This window comes from Aythya fuligula, chromosome 5 (assembly GCF_009819795.1).
Source record: "Aythya fuligula isolate bAytFul2 chromosome 5, bAytFul2.pri, whole genome shotgun sequence".
Lineage (NCBI taxonomy): Eukaryota > Metazoa > Chordata > Aves > Anseriformes > Anatidae > Aythya > Aythya fuligula.
In genome coordinates, this window is record NC_045563.1 from 31,479,719 (window position 1) to 31,496,794 (window position 17,076).

Sequence of the window (17,076 nt, forward strand, 5' to 3'; positions counted from 1 at the left end):
ACAGCCGTCCCACCAAAATCCCCCAGAAGCCAGAACTGTCCCCAGTTTCTGCCCTTCTCGTGCCGCAATGCTGCCTGGTGGTCGCTGTATTAATTTATTTCTAGAAAAGTCCTGCGGTGAGAGACACCCGGCAGTTCTTACCACTCCCACCACCATCACACTCCACTGGAGCAGGGTGTTTCAAGAAGAAACAGGCGCTTTTCTTCCCTTTTCAGCCACAAACTGTGTGATGACCTCACTGAAGACTCTGATTTTGGTGCTCTCAGGCACAGCCAGGTTCTCAGGCAGCAGGTAAGGACCACGATGTCCTTACAGTGGTCATTCACTGCACCAAATATCACCACAGCTATGAACATAACCCGTGCCTGGGCGTGCTGCAGCTCTAGTATTTACCTCCTTGGGACACATCACAGCTGTCACCTGCTGCTCATCAGCAGCCACGTCTCACCCAGCCCTGGTTCCCCACTGCAAGCTGACCCCACATTACCCACTTGGTCCTGCAGAGATCCTTCGGGCAAAGCTGCCACCCTCCTGGCCATGTCTGCGCCCCGCCATCAGTACCTCACCTTGACGGAGCCCCAAAGCACCGAGTTTCTGGGTGCTCAGCAAACCCTGTCCCCAAAATGCACCCTGGGCATCAAGTCAGTACCTGTGACCTCCCCTCTGTGGCCTGGGGAGCTGGTGTTACCGGTGGGTGCAGGTTTTGCCTCATCCCAACGCCTCCACTGGCTTTTCCAGCCACAGGGAGCTGGAGGGAATTTCCTCCTGCATGCACCCAACTCCCCGGGGGCTGCTCAGCTGGCAGGGTGCACGGTTTGCCTTCCTTCTCCTTTTTTCTCCCTCCTTTTTTTTTTTTTCCTGTCTTTTTTTCCCCTCCCATAATGCCAAAGTTTTTTTGTTTTTTTTTTTTTCTCCAACAGGTTCAGGTGGAGGTGGAGCAGCGGGAGGGAGGGAGGGAGGGACGGCCAACTCCTCCTGCAGGCCTGGCGCCCAGCGATTGGGGCGGCAGGGGAACCCAGCAAAGGGCACGGGCTGAACCGGGGAGGGGGGAAAATAATAAATTTAAAAAAAAAAAAAAGGAGAAAAAAATACTCCACCAAGCACTGGTCCGGCAGGTCCAGTCGGCTCAAGCGGCGCAGGAGGGAGGCAGCTGGCAGGGAGCCCGCAGCCTGAGGAAGCTCCTGAAGGTAAATGCAGCTCTCCGCTGCTTCCCTTTCCGCGTCAAGGTCGTCTCGGACAGGGTCTGTAGGGTCTTGTCCTCTCTCTGCAAGCCCCACCGCTCTCCTCTGGCTCCCCAGACAGCTTCCATCCCTGCTGCTTGCTCCTCTGCTGCCATGCCTCCCTGCTCGTTTTGCTCTCTCCATGGCTTTGCTCTGGGGGGATGCCACAGCCCAACCATCGAGCTCAGATTGCTACAAATTCGGCCTGTTCCTTGTCCCAAGACGTAGGAAACGGGAGCGTGCTACACGTTGCCCTGTGCTCCTCCTCCAGCCCTACACTGAGCTGCCCTCTGGGCACTCATTTTGGGCCCCAGAACAAAGGAACCCCAGCTGTGCCTCCCCATGGGACTAGGGGGGCATTGAGGGCTTCCCTCAGCTCTCTGGCAAGCCCACATTTTGATGGGACTTAATATTTGCAGTGATGAAACGATGTGAGAGTGACCTATCTGGGCAGGACGAAGTGCAGGCTGAGCATCCCACCAGGCAGGGAAAACCCCATGGCACCCCAATACAGCCAGGTAGGGGAGGGGGGCTCATCTCCAGCCCCTGCTCTTCTATCATGGAGAAACCCAGTTAATCACGGAGACACCCAGTTAATATTTCAGGTATTGTTCAGCTGCTCAAGCGTTTCCTGTGTACCTTGATCCCCAACTTCACCTGGCACCAGGGCCTCTGTGCCAAAGGGAAGCAAGGTGCCTCCGTCCCCACTCCCAGCAGCGTCCCAGCATGGCTTCTCCAGGGACAAACTGGGTTTCATCGTTCCAAAACCAGTTTGAGTGGTGAAGGGCCAGGGCAAAGAGGTAGCCAAGAAGGATTTTTACCCCTGCTGGCCCCAGCAGTTATGCTGGGTGTGTTTACGGTCGCACTGCCTGGCAGAAACACCGGCAACGTGACATCCTTGCTATTCCCACATCAGCCCCGGCAGGCACAACACCCGCACTGGGGGCTCTGTGGGCGTCTGGGGACAGAGGAGCCCAGCCCCACCGCCAGGCTCTGCTTCACCGTTTGCTCCTGGTGCCTCTGCAAGCTATAGCAGGGTGTGGGGTGTCCTCCCTGGTCCCCCTTCTTCCCCTGGGTCGATTGCAGCTTCTGGTCGTGCGATGCCAGCCGGGGGCTGGTCCCCAAGACCCTAAACACACAGGGCACGTTGTGTGGCTGTGCCTCTCCCCGGGCATGGCCACGGGGCAGCACCGCACCAAGCCTCCTAACGTGTCTGGGAGCACTGCACCCATTTAGATTAGCTCAACGGTATGAAAGCTCACGAGATAGGGAGCCCGTGCTACTATAAATAAACCACCCCGTGGCTTAATTTGCATTCTCAATGGGCACCTTGGGCTGGAAGCAGCACCGTGGCCAAGTCGCGCGGCATGGAGGAGGGTCCCCCGCTTGCACACCCTGACGAGTGGCTGTGTTCAGATCGTGGCCTCTGGCTGGTTTTAGCTGGTGGAACATTGTCCCAAAGCCATGTTTTTAATGCCCCACAGCCCTTAGTTGGTCATTAATCGCCTCCTGACCAGGAATTTGCAGGCTGTGAGTTAGCACTGTGCAGGCAGAGCAGGTGACTTAGTGGCTGTGCTTTGGCTTCGCCCCATGGTGGCACCCACCACCCCGTGACCCCAGACTGCTGCAGAGGGGGAATAGGGCACTTGCCCAGCGTTGTGCCAACCCAGGAAAGAGCACCCAGTGCTCACGGAACATTTTCTCATCTCTCCCAGCCCCAGTCCACCCCGCGGCAGTGGTGGCAGCGACAGGAGAACTTTGCCCCCCCCGGCAGACGGCACGCCGCGGGGGCCCTCCTGCCGTGGGTGGCCCGCCAGCAATGCCAGCAGCTGATCGCTCCTGACCATGGCAGGTAGGCTGCAAAATGAAACATTTCACATATTTTCAGCTGGGGAGGACCCTGTGCTCCTTGGGCATGGCGGAGGTCCTGCTTGTTGCTCCGGGGGTGGGTGAGGGGCTGTCCAAGCCCCAAAAACCGGCCCAGCCTGCTGCAGCGCAGCTGCAATCAGTGCTTGCTGCCAGACCCCGGCGGCTGAGCTTGTTTTTCTGGGGGAGCTGGGCTGGCTACGGGGCTGTCATGCTTTCCACGCTGCTGGAAGGTGTATCCCTGATGGCTTTCCCCTCTGAAACCCCCTTCCCACTGTGCCCCCAGCCCTTTGCAGCATGCCTCCTGAACTTCTTGCACCTGCTGCCAACGAGACGCTGGTGCTGGCACGGGGGAGCCGGATAGCCCTGAACTGCACCGTGCGCTGGGCAGCCACCGAGCACTGCGAGCCTGTCCCCTCCTGGACCAAAGACGGGCAGTGGCTGGGCAGCGAGAGCAGCCAAGACACCACTTGGTAAGGAGCCTGCCCCAGGGTACGTCTGTCTGCCTGTCTGTCTGGGTTGCCCAACCCACGGGAGCTCCTTCTCTCTCCAGGTTTGGCCAAAATGCCTCGGAGCACCTCCTCGCCACCGTCCTGCAGGTCAACCTCACGCATGACGCTGACTTCGGGGTGTTTGCCTGCTGGGTCAGCAATGCCACGGCCACCTTCACCCTGCGGCGAGAGGGTAGGGGCACACGGGGACCAAGTTCTGGTGGGGACAGGGCAGGGGACAAAGAAGGGACACCCACGAGGAGCGTGGTCACGGAGGGTGGCCACAGCGGCCCCGTGGGTATCACAAAGCAGGCACTGGGGGCATGGCTGCACGTTGGGGTGCAGAGCACCATACATTAAACCCAGAAGCCTGCATCTGGAGCCACTGACTGCTCACCGTCCCCTTCCCCATCCTTGCAGAGGCCGCGGGGCACGTGAGTGCAGTGCTGGCAGCCCTCCTGGTCCTGGCCCTCCTGGTGCTGCTGGCGGGGCTCTACATCAGGTGCCGCCTGAGCGTGCTCCTCTGGTACAGGAACCATTATGGCGAGCTGGAGATAAACGGTGAGAAGGGTGTAGAGGACATGGTGCCCCCCCTTAGGACAAGCCTCCCCTGGGCAAGGGGCTCAGCAATGTGCAAAGCTCCCACCCCAAGGTAGGCTCCCCTTTTCCCCATGGTCACTGCCTCCCCAGACGGGAAGCTGTATGATGCCTACGTGTCCCACGCCACCGCCCCGGATGACCGCAAGTTCGTCCACTTCATCGTGAAGCCACAGCTGGAGAACCGCTACGGCTACAAGCTCTTCCTGGACGAGCAGAACATCCTGCCCAACGCTGGTAGACACCCAGCTGATGCCCACCCAGCCCTCTATGGGGTCGGGCAGAGGGACACCTGGGCTTGGAAACCAAGAGGGGACAGGGGAAGGGCTGAGCTGCTTGTCTCTCTCACAGAGCCATCAGCCGACCTGATCATGAACGTAAGTCGGTGCCGGCGCCTCATCGTAGTCCTCTCCGTGGCCTATCTGGAGCAAGACTGGTGCAACAGCAGCTTCAGGTACGAACCTGCTCCTGTCAGCTCCTGGGGAAGAGGAGCCGGTGGGCCCTCACCCTTCTGCCCCACTCCTGACTCACAGGGAAGGCCTTTGGAGGTTGCTGGAGCTCTCCAAGAAACCCATCTTCATCGTCTTTGAGAGCCAGTACCGGGAGATCACGCACCCTGCCATCAGCCTGCTGAAGCAGCACAGGAACCTGGTGACCTTGCTGGTGTGGCGTGCTGGCTCCATGGTAAGAGCGAGGTCCCACCCTGCCAGCACCCCTGTTTTGTATAAAAGTGCCCCATTTTGTGTACGCTCAGCGCTCAGGAGCCCTGTCCTGCTCCGGGGCGTCCCCCAGCCGAAGCAGCAAAGCTTTGTCCCCGTGCTGCTGTTGCTGCTCACGTCTCAGGGCCGGGCCATGAGCTGCATGCAGCAGGTTGGGCCGGTTTGTCTGCCGCCATGCGGGCACGCTGCCATGCCGGGAGCACAGCTCTCACCTGGGCTGAGCTCCCAGCTCTAGAGAGAGAGAGAGCCGAGCCCCACAGAGCCTGCCACAGCCCCACACAGGCTGGGCTGGGCTGGGCTTTGCTGCAGTCCTAATTCAACCGGGTCCCTTCTTACCCCGCGCAGACCCCGTCGTCGGACTTCTGGAAAGAGCTGTGCCTGGCCCTGCCCCGCAAGGTGTCCTTCCAGGGGACCATGGGGGACCCGCAGACCCAGCTGCAGGAGGACAAGGACCCCATGCTGATCCTGCACAGCAGCTACCTGGACAGCCGTGGGGACCCCCACCCCGATGGAGACCTGGGTGCAGGTAGGTTCGTGTCCTCCACCTCCTCTCCCACGGGGGACAGATGTGCTGGGGACGGGGAGACACATGCTAGGGGTCACCTGCCTGCTGTCCCTCTGTGCGATGCACAAGGGCAGAAGTTTGCTAGCCCTGGGGTACAGAGGTGTTAATTTTATTGGCAGGGCCATGAAGGATCCTTTTGAGCCAGTGCCAGTGGGTTGGGGGGGCAGAGGGGCTGCTCAGAGTGGGGCCAGCCTCACAGCTTGCCCCTTTGGGCTACATTTACACTGCTGTAGTGGTAAGGTTGGCTTGAGCCCCTTCCCCGACACCTAACCCCTCTCCCCAACTCCTTCCAGGCCTCCGTGGATGCCTTTTCAGAGGACTCCCACCTCCCCACGTCAGCAGCCTCGGGGTGCCCGCAGCTTTGGCCGCCGGCCCGCCGGAGGACGCGCAGCAGAGGGATGGGCACAGAGCCGAGATCGACATCTCGGACCTGGGCTCGCGCAACTACGGCGCCCGCACGGACTTCTACTGCCTGGTGACGGAGGATGACATCTGAGCAGGGCCACGACGGGGAAACGGGGTGACCCCCCTGCTCCGCAGGACTGCACGGAGCCAGGTCACAGCTGGAGGATCCCAAACGCGGTGGCTGGACCAGCACTGGGAAGAGAGGAGCTGGCTCCTTCTGGCAAGAGTTCCCTGCTTGAAAAGCACCGCAGGGCGTGGGCACCCCTGGGTGCTGGGTCCCCCTCCCTTGCCATGAGTGGAAGGGACATTTTTCCCACCTAACGGACAAATTTGGGGATTGACGATGCCCTCCAAGAAGCAGCGTGCACTTCTGTCCCTTTTCCCTTCACGCCCCCCGTGGCCTGGGCTGGAAAACCACTGGGAGCAGCCGCAGCACCGCCGGCTGCAGCACCCGAATCCCAGTGGCAATAAAACGCTGCTGCTTGGAGCAACCCTGGTCTGTCTGCAGGGACACGGGTGACACTGGTGTCCCAAAGAGGATGAGCGTGATGGCACCGCAGGGCCAAGCTCCCCCACGCCAGCACCCCGCAGGCCCTCTCCTCCCCTCCAGCAGGCGCAGGGCTGTTGTTCAAGGCCTTTATTTCGGGGATACACAGTGCTCGGGGAGCTTGTACACGGAGAGCTGGGGAGATAAACGGATCCCCTGGACCTCGCTGGGCCCAGGCGTGCCAGAACAGCCGCATCGGGGGCTGCTGCAGCCCCTCCTGGCAGCGCTGCCTGCTCTCCCCCCCCTTGCCTGCCCCCCACCCCTGTACCTATACTCTACCCCGTTTCCCAGACAGGGCGCGCGGCACACCCCAAGCGCAGGGCTCCCCCTACCAGCCCCAACCCCCCTGGCAGACCCAAGCGACCCCCAGCCCTTCCCCGCACGCCCCAACCCGGCCTCTGCCTCTGCAAAGTGAGCTTTGGACCCACGCTGGCGCCAGCCCGCGCTGGGCACCAAGGGCATCTCCCCACCCCATAGAGAGACGCCGCCCAGCAAACACGAGCTGCCTGGCCCTGCCTGGATCCTGCTTACGCAGCACCAGCCCCAACCCCAACCCCTTAACAGAGCAGCAGCAGTGCCCCAAATGGTCCCTGTGGGGTGCAGGGATGGGGACAGCCCATCTTCCTGCAGCAGGGGCACAGGCAGCCTCAGGCACAGCTCCAGGTGGAGCCCCCAGCAGAGGGAGGACTGAGAACCACAGCACTGAAGCCGGTCCCAGCTCCTTGGAAAATCTGGGGAGCCAACAGCAGCCACCTTGCCCCCTCCCCAGGCTCCCTGCGTTGTGCAAAGCCCCGTCCCCGTGCAGCCAGGGCTGGACCAGTGGCACAGCCACTTGGCACGCTGCGATTTGGGGAGCTCGACCCTATTAGTGGGGGGGAGCTGGAAAAGAAACTCCCTCAAAAGCCCCCCTCGCCACCACCACTGCTTTGCAGGAGCCTCGCCAGAGCTTCTGCTCCTCGGCCAAGCCACGAGAGGAGCTTGAATTGGCGCAGGAAGGAGGGCGGGGGCTTGGCAGCACCTGCGTCTCCAGCCCAGGGACAGGGCGCCCAGCAGAGGGGTTGCAGGCACAAGGGGTGCAAGGAGCAGCCGGGGACTACGCTACGCAGCAGGGTCCTGTGGCGAGCAGCTTCCCCAGGACACAGGAGGCAGCGAGGAGCGTCCCAGCAGGGAGAGCGAGGGCTGTGCAGTCCCTTCTCTCAGGGTTTGTCCTTACAGGCTGAGGAAGTCCTCCTTCCGGTACCCCTTCTGCAAGAGAACAGGCCACCCGTCACACGCCGCAGGGACACCGCTGTCCCCGCTCCTCTAGGCGCCTGCCACCAAGGGGACGATGCCGTGGGGATGTCCCCACCTCTTCAGGAGGCAAAGGCAGAGAGGCCGAGCGAGCCGTGTGCCCGGATGCATCTGGGTGGCTCAGTTTTCCAGGGCGAAGCCCCTGGCCCTGGCTCCTTTGGGTTCCACCCCGGGGCCCTGCTCCAGGACCCCGCAGGAGGGAGGTACGTACCACCTTGAAGTCCCGGTGGAGCTTGGTGTACTGCCACATGTTGCCCAGGAGGCTGGCCGCCGCTCTGGAGGACTTCTCGTTGTCCGAGCTGGAGCAGAGAGAGGCTGCAATGAGTTTTTGGGTGCCACCAGGCATGGGGTGATGCCCACCAGCCCACGGATACCACCCCAGGAGGGCCAAGGATTTGGGGGAAAGAGGCAGAAGACTACAGGCTGGGGGCCGCCACGACGGGCTGGGTGGCTGCAGCAATGGGCAACCCCATCATGGGGTGTCCCGAGGAGGCTATAAAGGGCTGGAGGCCAGCCTCGAGGCCGCTCTGTGCTGTCTGGGGATTCCCAACACCAGGGGAAGGGAAGGGAGGCTGGTTGTGAGCCTCGTCCACCTCGCTGGAGCAGGGGAAGAAGGAGGAGAGCAGGACAGGACCCCAGGTCCACTCTGGGAGAGAGGGGCAGGCAGGGAGCTCCCACCTGTCCCTTCTCTTCTTGATGTAGAAGAGCTTCCTGAGGCCATCGAAGTAGACGATGTCGCGGGCCGCCATGGGGCTCTCCACCACCAGGTTGTTGAGCACGGCGATGATGTTCACGATAACGTCAGCAGGAGGTGCCTTGTCCCCAACGCTCCCCGGCAGCTTCTCAATCAAGTGGCTGACCACCTTGGTTGCTGGGGGGCAAAGGCATCACGTCAGAGCCCCGGGGGAGATGCGACAAGGACAAATCAAGCAAGATGGCGGGGCTGAGGCAGAGCAGAGCACACAGGAGACGTTCGGGGAACAGGGAACAGGGAGGACACATCGCATGCCAGCACTCTGCCTGCCTCTAACTGTGAGCTCAGCAGGCAGGAAGGTGCTGAGACACGCCCGCAGGTAACCAGAGGCCAAACAGAGGATCAAAAAGGGTGGAGAGCGTCCAGCCCCGGCCCTGCCCGGCCCTCCCTGGCACTCACACATCTCGTCCTTGTTGCGCGCGTGGCGGGACAGGTTGCGGATGAGCCCCGTCAGCGAGCGCAGCTGGTGGTGGTCGGCGGTGCGCACGCGGTCCAGGACGGGGTTCAGGATGCGCTCCTGCTCCAGGGCCAGCCGGCTCAGCACGCCCGCCCACTGCGGGGGCAAAAACACGCGGTGGAGGCACCCGTTAGGACCACCAGGCACCCACCTCCTCTTCCCACCCCATTCCTCCTCCTCCTGTCCTTGCCCAACGTGGCCAGATGACCGGGCTGGCGAGGAGCGTGGTGGCCACATCCCCCCAGTGGCCAGCAGGAACAGCCCAGCGAGATGGGACAAGCCCAGGGGATGTTCCCCTCACACATCCTCACCCTGCGGTCCCCAGCAGTGATGTTCTGCAGGGCACCCGAGGCCGCCTCGGTCGTGTGCTTGTTGAGCTCGCAGCGCTGCAGCAGCCGGTTGTAGATGCCCACGATCTGCGGGTTCCAGAGCCACTCCATGCCCTTGGGGTCCTTGGAGACCTCTGTGAAGGTGACGATGTCCGCGTTCAGGTAGTGCTGCGGGGATGGGGACGGGGTGCAGTGTTAGACCTAGAGGGGTGTCCCCTCCACAGTGCCCCTTGCCCTTGGCATTCCCCGTGTGCACGGGCACCTCCAGGACCTGACAGGGACCTGGCAGGTCACACCCTTCGGCGTGGGGAGGGCTGGCACCCGTTGCCACATGCGAGTGCCATCTGATTCACCCTCTGCTGAGCTCACCCGCCTGTCCCACCCAGCAGCCAAGGCCAGCGTCCACCTCCGCCCCGCTGTCATCACATCCACCAGCTGCTTCCCTGCCCCGGATGATGCAGCTGGCACGGCACAAAAAGGGCCACCCCCTCCCCAAAATCACCCTCTCCCTGCCGCTGACCTCACGTGCTTTCTTGCTCTGGGGGCTGAAGCAGCCCACCAGCTCCCCCGTCATGGTGCCACCGTTGTTCCTGCGGTGGCCCTCCAGGCGCTGGAGGGAGGAGGGGGGCATCTCGTCGTACAGGCGGTAGGAGAGGTTTCGCAGGACGCAGACTGCATTCTCCACGCTCTGGGGAGAGAAACAGGGCACGGAGGGGTCAGTCCTGGAGAGCACAGAGCGTGGGCACATTCCCTGGGGGGCAGTCACAGGGGGTCCCTACTGGGATCCACGGCCAGAGTCACACCAATGGCACCAAGGCTGGCAGCGCCCCGCTGTGCCCGGTAAGCTTGGACATACCCAGAGCAAATCCCGGGGCTCACCTTGTCCTCCGACTTGCCCACCTCCAGGGAGCTGTTCACGTAGTGGATCATGGAATCTACCAGCCCGTGGCACTCGCGCATCTTCTGCCGGGTCTGCTGGCTGGCGGAGCTGAGATTCCTGCGGGGGGAACAGGGATCCATCACAGCAAGAAGGGGCCTTCCCCTGACCACCACCTCCTGGTGCCCCAACTCTGCAGGGAAGCAGCTAAAGCCACAGGGCTGACAATGCTTTGCCTTGATGCACCAGTGCCTCAGAAACAAGCCCTAGGGATCTTTACCCTCAGCAGGAGTGGAGCAGGTACCTGAGGAAGCCCGTGGAGTTGTAGAAGATCTCTGCCTCAGAGGGGTTCTGCTGGATGACACCCGAGCCACCCAGCCCAGAGAGGGGGACCAGGACGAGGTCTGTGAGCTGCTCCAGCGTGTCCCGGGCCAGGCGATCCTTCAGGTTGTCACTGGAGGAGAGATTCCACAGGATCCCTGCGCAGAGGAGAGGGGATCCTCAGACCTGGGGACGGCTGGAGAGCATGCCCACCCTGACCCACCTCCCCGGGGCTCACACCGGCCACCCACAGCCAGGCACAGCAACAGGACAGCTCGCGGCTGGGGACACCACCCAGAGCTCACCCAAAGAAGTTGTCCCCACCAAGGCGGGGGTGGACCAGACCCACCTCCATGCCAGGAGGACCCCTGCCTGCCCCCGTGGCCATCTCTGACCTGTGACGTTCTTGCGGAGCTCGTCGTCGGGCTCCCGCAGCGTCCTCATGAGCTCGTAGATGCCGTTCTCCTCCACCAGCGCCAGCTTGTTCTCGGCGTTGTCGTAGATGAGGTTGCGCATGGCGCCGGTGGCGTGGCGCTGCACCTCCTGGTTGGGGCTGTTGAAGAGCTTCACCAGCTTGGGCATGGCCTGGAGGCTGCGGGCCTGCGAGGAGAGAGGCCAGATGGGTTGAGAGGCCAAGCCCCTTTTGCTTGGGGTCTGGGGCTCCGTCCACCTCCATCACCCCTCCAGGAGCGCCCCACGGCAGCAGAGAGGAGCAGGGGACCTGATGGAAGCAAGGACAGCCCTGTCCCCTTTGGCTCGCAGGTGCCCACCTGCTTCTTGGCGTTGCTGTCGCTGTAGCATTTGTGCTGGAGGTAGGCAGCACCCAGGACCTGCAGGTTGGGGTCAGTGGCTATCAGGTATTTCACCGCGGAGGGCAGGTCGATGTCGTCGAACCTGGAAGCCACAGGCAGATGAGGAAGAGCCCAGGCAGGGCATCCCCCGAGGGTCTTCTACCTCTGCTCCCCACCATATCCCACATCTCCAAGATCAGCCAACCCATCACACTCCTTCCTATGGCTGAATGAGCATCTTCCCACCCTCACATCTCAGGATGGGCTGCTGGCAGGAGATAAAGGCACGCAGAGGAGATAAAGGCACTTAGAGGCCGCCCCGCACCATGGTACCTCGCTATGGGGCTGAATCCTACCAACCACCTCACCTCTCCTGCTTCCCTCGCAGCAAGGCGATGCCAGGAGGGCTGGAGGGTTTTGCCCTGAACCAGCCGAGTGCCTAAAGAGGACACAAAGGACCCATCTGCTTGGCACTCACCCTCCCGACTGCTGGGTGAGCAGCGTGCTGTGCCCGTTGTACATCTCCATGCCGCGCTGGTCCTGAAGGTGGTGGCTGGACTCAGCCAGGCTGCGCACGGAGGGCGCGCGGGAGCTGTGCTCCACCATGCCCATGTAGGAGCCCCCGATGCCCGCCTGCGAGGACGGCTGGATGCTGCCAAAGGAGCTGGTGCTGAGCCGGGAGCGGTTGTTGCTCTGGAAGCGCTGCAGCGTGCGCATGGCTGGTGCCCGGATGGTGCGGCTCTGGGGCACCTCGGCGCCATCCAGCCAGTCGGAGGAGCTCTTGGCGTTGGAGCCAGCGCTCATCTGCCTCTCGAAGGTGTAGGAGCGGGTGAAGCCGCCGTTGCCTTGGCTTTTGTAGAGGGAGCGGTGGCCCATGGGGTCCAGCTGATCCGAGATGACGCTGTAGCGGTCGTCCGCGGCGGTGGGCGGCAGCGGCCCGTCAGCCAGCCGCAGGGAGCGCAGCGACAGTGTGTCGAAGCTCTGCCGAGCCCGGTAGTTGCGCTCGTGGAAGGAGCTGGGCCGCGGGGAGGTGTTGGCGGCCTGCGACATGGCGTAGCCGGTGCCGTAGGCCCGGCCCTTCGCTATGCCCCCGTTGCTGATGGTCGCCATGCGTTTGTGCGGCGTGAGGTCCACCGCTGACCGCGAGGACCAGCTGCTGCCCTTGAGTGTGCCAAAATCTTTCTTGGCCATTGACTGATACATCTGCAGGGCAGGGAGCACAGGGTTAAGGGACGACGGCCCTGAGCCTGTCCCCTCCATCCCCACCAAGAGCAGAGGGAAGAACAGAGCCAAGAGCCCCCTTGGTGCTAAGTTTCAACTAGAAAAGCTACAGCTAGAGGCTGGGCATCCCCGGCTGACTGGGAGATGGGTCCCAGTGCAGGGGCGAATGGCGAGCCCCCCAGTACGTACCGAGCTTTTGGAGTCCAAGCCATTGCTCTGGGAGCGGGAGCTGAAGGACGGGCGCAGGGTCGTGCCATAGTGACCGCCTGCGGGATGGAGGGTGGAGGCGGTGAGGGGCGCGCACACATCCAAGCAAGCAGGGAGGCATTTGGGCAGTCTGGGACCGATACTGCACCCTAACCCTGCTGCTCTAAGAGTAGCAGAGCCCCGTTGGGAGCTGTGGTAGTGCCAGAGCAGTGGCAAGAGGGATGAGCAAGTCGGAGGACTGGGGATGTGCCTGCCTTCCAGCCACGGAGAGCAGGAAGAGGCCGTGGAGACAGCGCGCCTCCCACGGCCTCCCTTCCTTTCATCGTGCCCCGACGGCGAGAGGAGTAATTGCTACCTTGGCAGGGACACGGTGGCTCAGCACGGCTCCCCTTGGCCTTACCCGAGCTGGGATTTGCGCTCAGAGAAGCCTGCCGTGCCCCGGCCGGGACGCTTAGTCATGGCCTCCTGCTGCGGGAGGCAGAGCCGTGCCACCACAGCCCACCGGGTGGCCGTCAGCAGCGGTGCTGTGGCGTGGGTGCCACCAGGTGTCGGAACGGGGACAGCTTTGGGGCTTGGGGGGTGAGCAAGGCAAGAGCTGGGAGCCCCCAAAAGCCAGTCCCAGGGATGGGGCACGAGGGAGGAGGACAGGGAGACCCCGCCAGCACTACGGCCACAACGGGAGCGTGACCCGCACCCACACCCAGCCTCGGGGAGCCCAGGGGTGCCACTGGGGCTCTCCCCTCGCCGCGGCGCAGCCCAGGGCACAATGGGGAGAAGCAACAGGGCGGAGGCCAGGAGCTCAGACGTTAAATGGAGGTGCTTGGAGCCCAGCCAGCAAGGCGAGACGCCGCTGAAAACCCAGGGACGGGGAAGGCACAGCCCGCAATCCCCAGGGAGCACAAAGCGGGGCGCGGGACCCCTGCTTCCCTCGGGGTGGGGGGAAACTGAGGCACGGGGGGAAACCAGCCCAGGCTTCACCCTCTTTGCTCCAGGGTGTGGGGCAGGTGTGGGCACGGGAAAAGGGGAACCCCCCACCCTCCTCCAAAATAATAATAATAATATTTTAAAAAAGCCACCTGGCGGTCTCCCACCTCTGCCGTCGACCTGGTCGAGCACGGCGGCCTCGGGGTGCGCGGCGGCCGCCTGCCCCCGCAGCAGCATTCGGATGCGGACCTGCTCCTGGACGCGGGCGCTGCGCAGCCTCTGGGCCTCGGCTGCCTCCCGGCCTCGGCCATCCAGCTGCCGGTCGGAGGGCAAAGCCAGCGAGCAGACGCCGGCCTCGGGCTGCAGGGCCGAGAGCAAGAAGTTGTTCGTCTCCTGCATGGTGGCGGTGGCGGCGAGCGGGGCCGAGGCGAGCGGGGCCGCCCTACTACGCAGGTGAGCACGGCAGGGCGGCGGCGGGGCCTTCCCTGAGCCGTAGGGAGGCACCCGGCCCGCCCCGCCGCCGCCACGCCTCGGCGGCCGCCGCTCGTCCCTGCTTAGGACAAGGTGGCCGCGAGCCCCCCGCCACCATCAGGACCCCAGAGAGGTGCCCACAGGTGGAGGTGCCAAGGGGTGGCCTCACGGTGACAAGAGTGTAAGGGGTGTGGAGGCTGCCCCAAAGGGGTTTGGGGGAGGACGTGCCTCAGGCTACCATGACTCCCTTGGCAGGCTCCCCATTAAGCCCCAGAGCCTCAGCAGCTACCCTACCAGTAAGCCCCGGAGCTCCCCATTAAGCCCCAGACCCCTGCATTGAGCCAGCAGTGAGATGTGGACCCCTACGTGGTCCTGCCAGCCGACCCTCAGGGAGACCCCGACCCCTGGGCAGCCTCCCTGTTGACCCAGACCTTTGTGTGGTCTCTCTGCTGAGCCCTAGACCCCAGCACAGACCCAGCAGTGAGACCTGCACCACCCCATGGCCTCTCCAGTCCGTCCCAGAACCCCAGGCAACCCCCCTGGAGAGCCCCAGACACACATGGGGCGGCTCAGAAGGGTTCTGGACCACCAGATAGCCTCCTTGTAGCCCTGGTCAGTCCCACCAGTGAGCCTCAGACCTCCACGTGCCATCTCCTCGGAGAGCCCCAGGTCCCAGGAAGCCCCTTAACGCCGACCCTCGCGCCCCAAATGCCCCCCACCCCAGCTGGGGCGCAGGGCTGGCCCACCAGGGGGCTCCACAGGGGGCAGTAATTAGGGGCCAGGCTCTCCCTGCTTTGCTTTTCAAATCAGCTGGGGAATTAAACAACAATAATAATAATAAATATAACAACAAAGGGGGCAGCTCAGCGCCGCCGGGCTGGTGGCTGTGCACATGGAGGCAATGAATGTGGGGTGACTCAGCTGCTGCCGTGCACAGGCACTAATTAGACTCACCCCACCCACCCAGCCACCCTGGCCGACCCCAGCTTGGGGGGCACGCCTGCTTTTCCCCAGCCCAGCACGCTCCCGAAATCCCCACGGCTTTGTCTCGTGCCAGGCCGTAAACCACGGCTTTCCCCTCTGCCCAAGTTCTTTCCCTGAGCCGCACACTCATGAACTGAGCTGTGTACGTCCTCAGCCTCGGGACGGGGTTGGAGCGGTGTCCGCGGTGGCTTTGGTGCTCAGCGTCACCCGTTCCTGCCCCGCCTGGCAGCAGCGTCTTGGGGTTTGGCAGCTGGTGAGCTGGCCAGGGCTTGCAACACCCAGCGATGACAGCTCCAGACGGCAGCTTTTGTGCTTCGGTAGGAGGGGGAAAAGAGCAGGGAGGAATGTGCCGCCGTCAGCAGGAGCAGCGGCTTATTCTGGGCGGGAGAGCGTTTTATGGCCAGGCAGCCTGTCCTCTGCTTTGATGTGGTCCCTGGTGCTGGTGGCTGCAAACCCCAAAACCCCAGGGCCACCGCAGCACCGTGCCCCGGGACTGATGACTCCCCCCGCCTCTCCATATCTCCCTGGGGAGCTTCATAAGTTTGGGGATTACACCTGATCCTTCCTTTTCGGGGTCTGCAGCCCTAAGGAGACCCCATTCCCAGCTCCGTGCCCACCTCGTGCCACCCCCACGGGTACACCAAGTTAGCAGAGCTCGGCAGGGCGCTCCCAGCCCGCATGAATCACATCCCCCCCGCCCTGGGAGCAGGCGGTTCGCTCCCCATGCAAGTTGCTGCTTGCTCGCGGCCCCATGCCAGGCTCCGAGGGACTCGGGGACAACCCCCAGGCAATGCCTCTGCACCCTCAAAGTGGGCAGCCGGGGCTCTAAAATCCCACAAAATAATTCAGGATGGGGCACTTAGAAAGAAAACCAGCAGCACATCGGCGCAGCGTTCCTATTTGGAGCAGAACCAAGATGTGGCCACAGCTGGAGCGACGTAGGGATGAAAAAACTCTGTGGACACACCAAAGCAGCAGCTGGCTTGCACCCTGGAGGCACCCCCGTCCTCTCCTCTGTGCCACGACTAATGCCATGTCCCCCCGTGAGACCTCCGTGCCCGGGGGCAGGTTGTCCCCTCAAGCCCCACTGGGTGCCTGTCCCCAAAAGCAGGTCCCCAGGGAGCCTGTGGCTGCCGGTGCCACCAGCGGTTCAGGCAGGGAGTGGCTGGCGGCACCGCAGCGCACGTGGGCCACCCTGCCCGCGGTGTCCCTTTGACAGCGGGGACACCAAGGCATGAGGACATTTAGGGAGGGACAGAAAAGCTGCTTGGCCAAAGCCGGCCAGGAGCTGGCCGCTGACGGACCCATCATCCAGCACGAGCTGCCCCTTGCCACCTGGACAAGCTGGCTGTGGGGATGCCAAAGGGTGGCTGATGCCACCAGCTCATCCCTGTGGGACCCACAGCCCCTCAACGCAATGACAACCCGCAGTGGGGACAGCCACACACGTGCGAGAGCAGCGGGCACGTACCTTGTTGGGTGGCCCCGGAGGGCCGGTGCCCTGCAGCATCCTCCCTCCCGGCCAGGCGCGCGCCCCTCCGGGTGCTTTCGGGGGAGCCGAGCACCCCGCTGCGGGGTCGGCGTTGCCGTCTGCGCCGTGGCGGGTGTGGGGCCGCGGCAGGGCCCGCCCCGGGAGCTTACCCAACCAGTCTCTTCACCGTTGTTTTGCATGTGCGCTCAAAAACCCGCTTGCCTCACAGCCAAGTTTGTGCTTTTGGGGCTCATGACGAGGCTCCGGCTCTCGGTGGCTCTGCGACTCGCCATCAGTGGGGTTCCGCGGGTCCCTCGGTCCCAGTCACCTCCACCGTGGTCCCAAAAGCCCTTTGGGGCCCCACCACCATGCCCCTTTGGCTAAGGCGTCCTGCCCAATGTGGGCCATTGAGCCCCCTGCCCAGCACAGGGCACCCATGGGTGCAACAAGGGGCTTCCAAAGAGGACAAGAGGGAGCAGAAGCAGAGGAGGGGGACACAGCTTTTGGGACAAGGGGCTCCCCCCTGCCCTAGAGGCTCCCGGGGAGTGTGTTTGCATGTGTGGGATTGA

At 63.2% G+C, this 17,076-nt stretch overlaps 2 protein-coding genes across 2 annotated transcripts; one reads left to right on the forward strand and one right to left on the reverse strand.

The window, feature by feature from the left end:
- Positions 1-3,359: 3,359 nt before the first annotated feature.
- On the forward strand, positions 3,360-5,954 carry SIGIRR (single Ig and TIR domain containing; the record flags this gene model as incomplete). The annotated part of the gene is made up of 8 exons (XM_032187984.1): positions 3,360-3,559; positions 3,640-3,770; positions 3,998-4,138; positions 4,268-4,411; positions 4,526-4,628; positions 4,708-4,858; positions 5,239-5,419; positions 5,752-5,954. Coding segments are annotated over 8 exons (1,254 nt in total), but the record flags the coding sequence as incomplete, so codon positions are not given.
- Positions 5,955-7,457: 1,503 nt separating this feature from the next.
- PKP3 (plakophilin 3) lies at positions 7,458-16,707 on the reverse strand. Its single transcript, XM_032188880.1, is given in 15 exon segments — positions 7,458-7,655; positions 7,912-7,999; positions 8,379-8,571; positions 8,854-9,007; positions 9,223-9,408; positions 9,761-9,928; positions 10,120-10,237; positions 10,422-10,596; positions 10,834-11,038; positions 11,209-11,332; positions 11,708-12,432; positions 12,640-12,716; positions 13,749-13,941; positions 16,508-16,585; positions 16,588-16,707. Coding segments are annotated over 15 exon segments (2,640 nt in total). The 3' UTR covers positions 7,458-7,619.
- Positions 16,708-17,076: the final 369 nt, after the last annotated feature.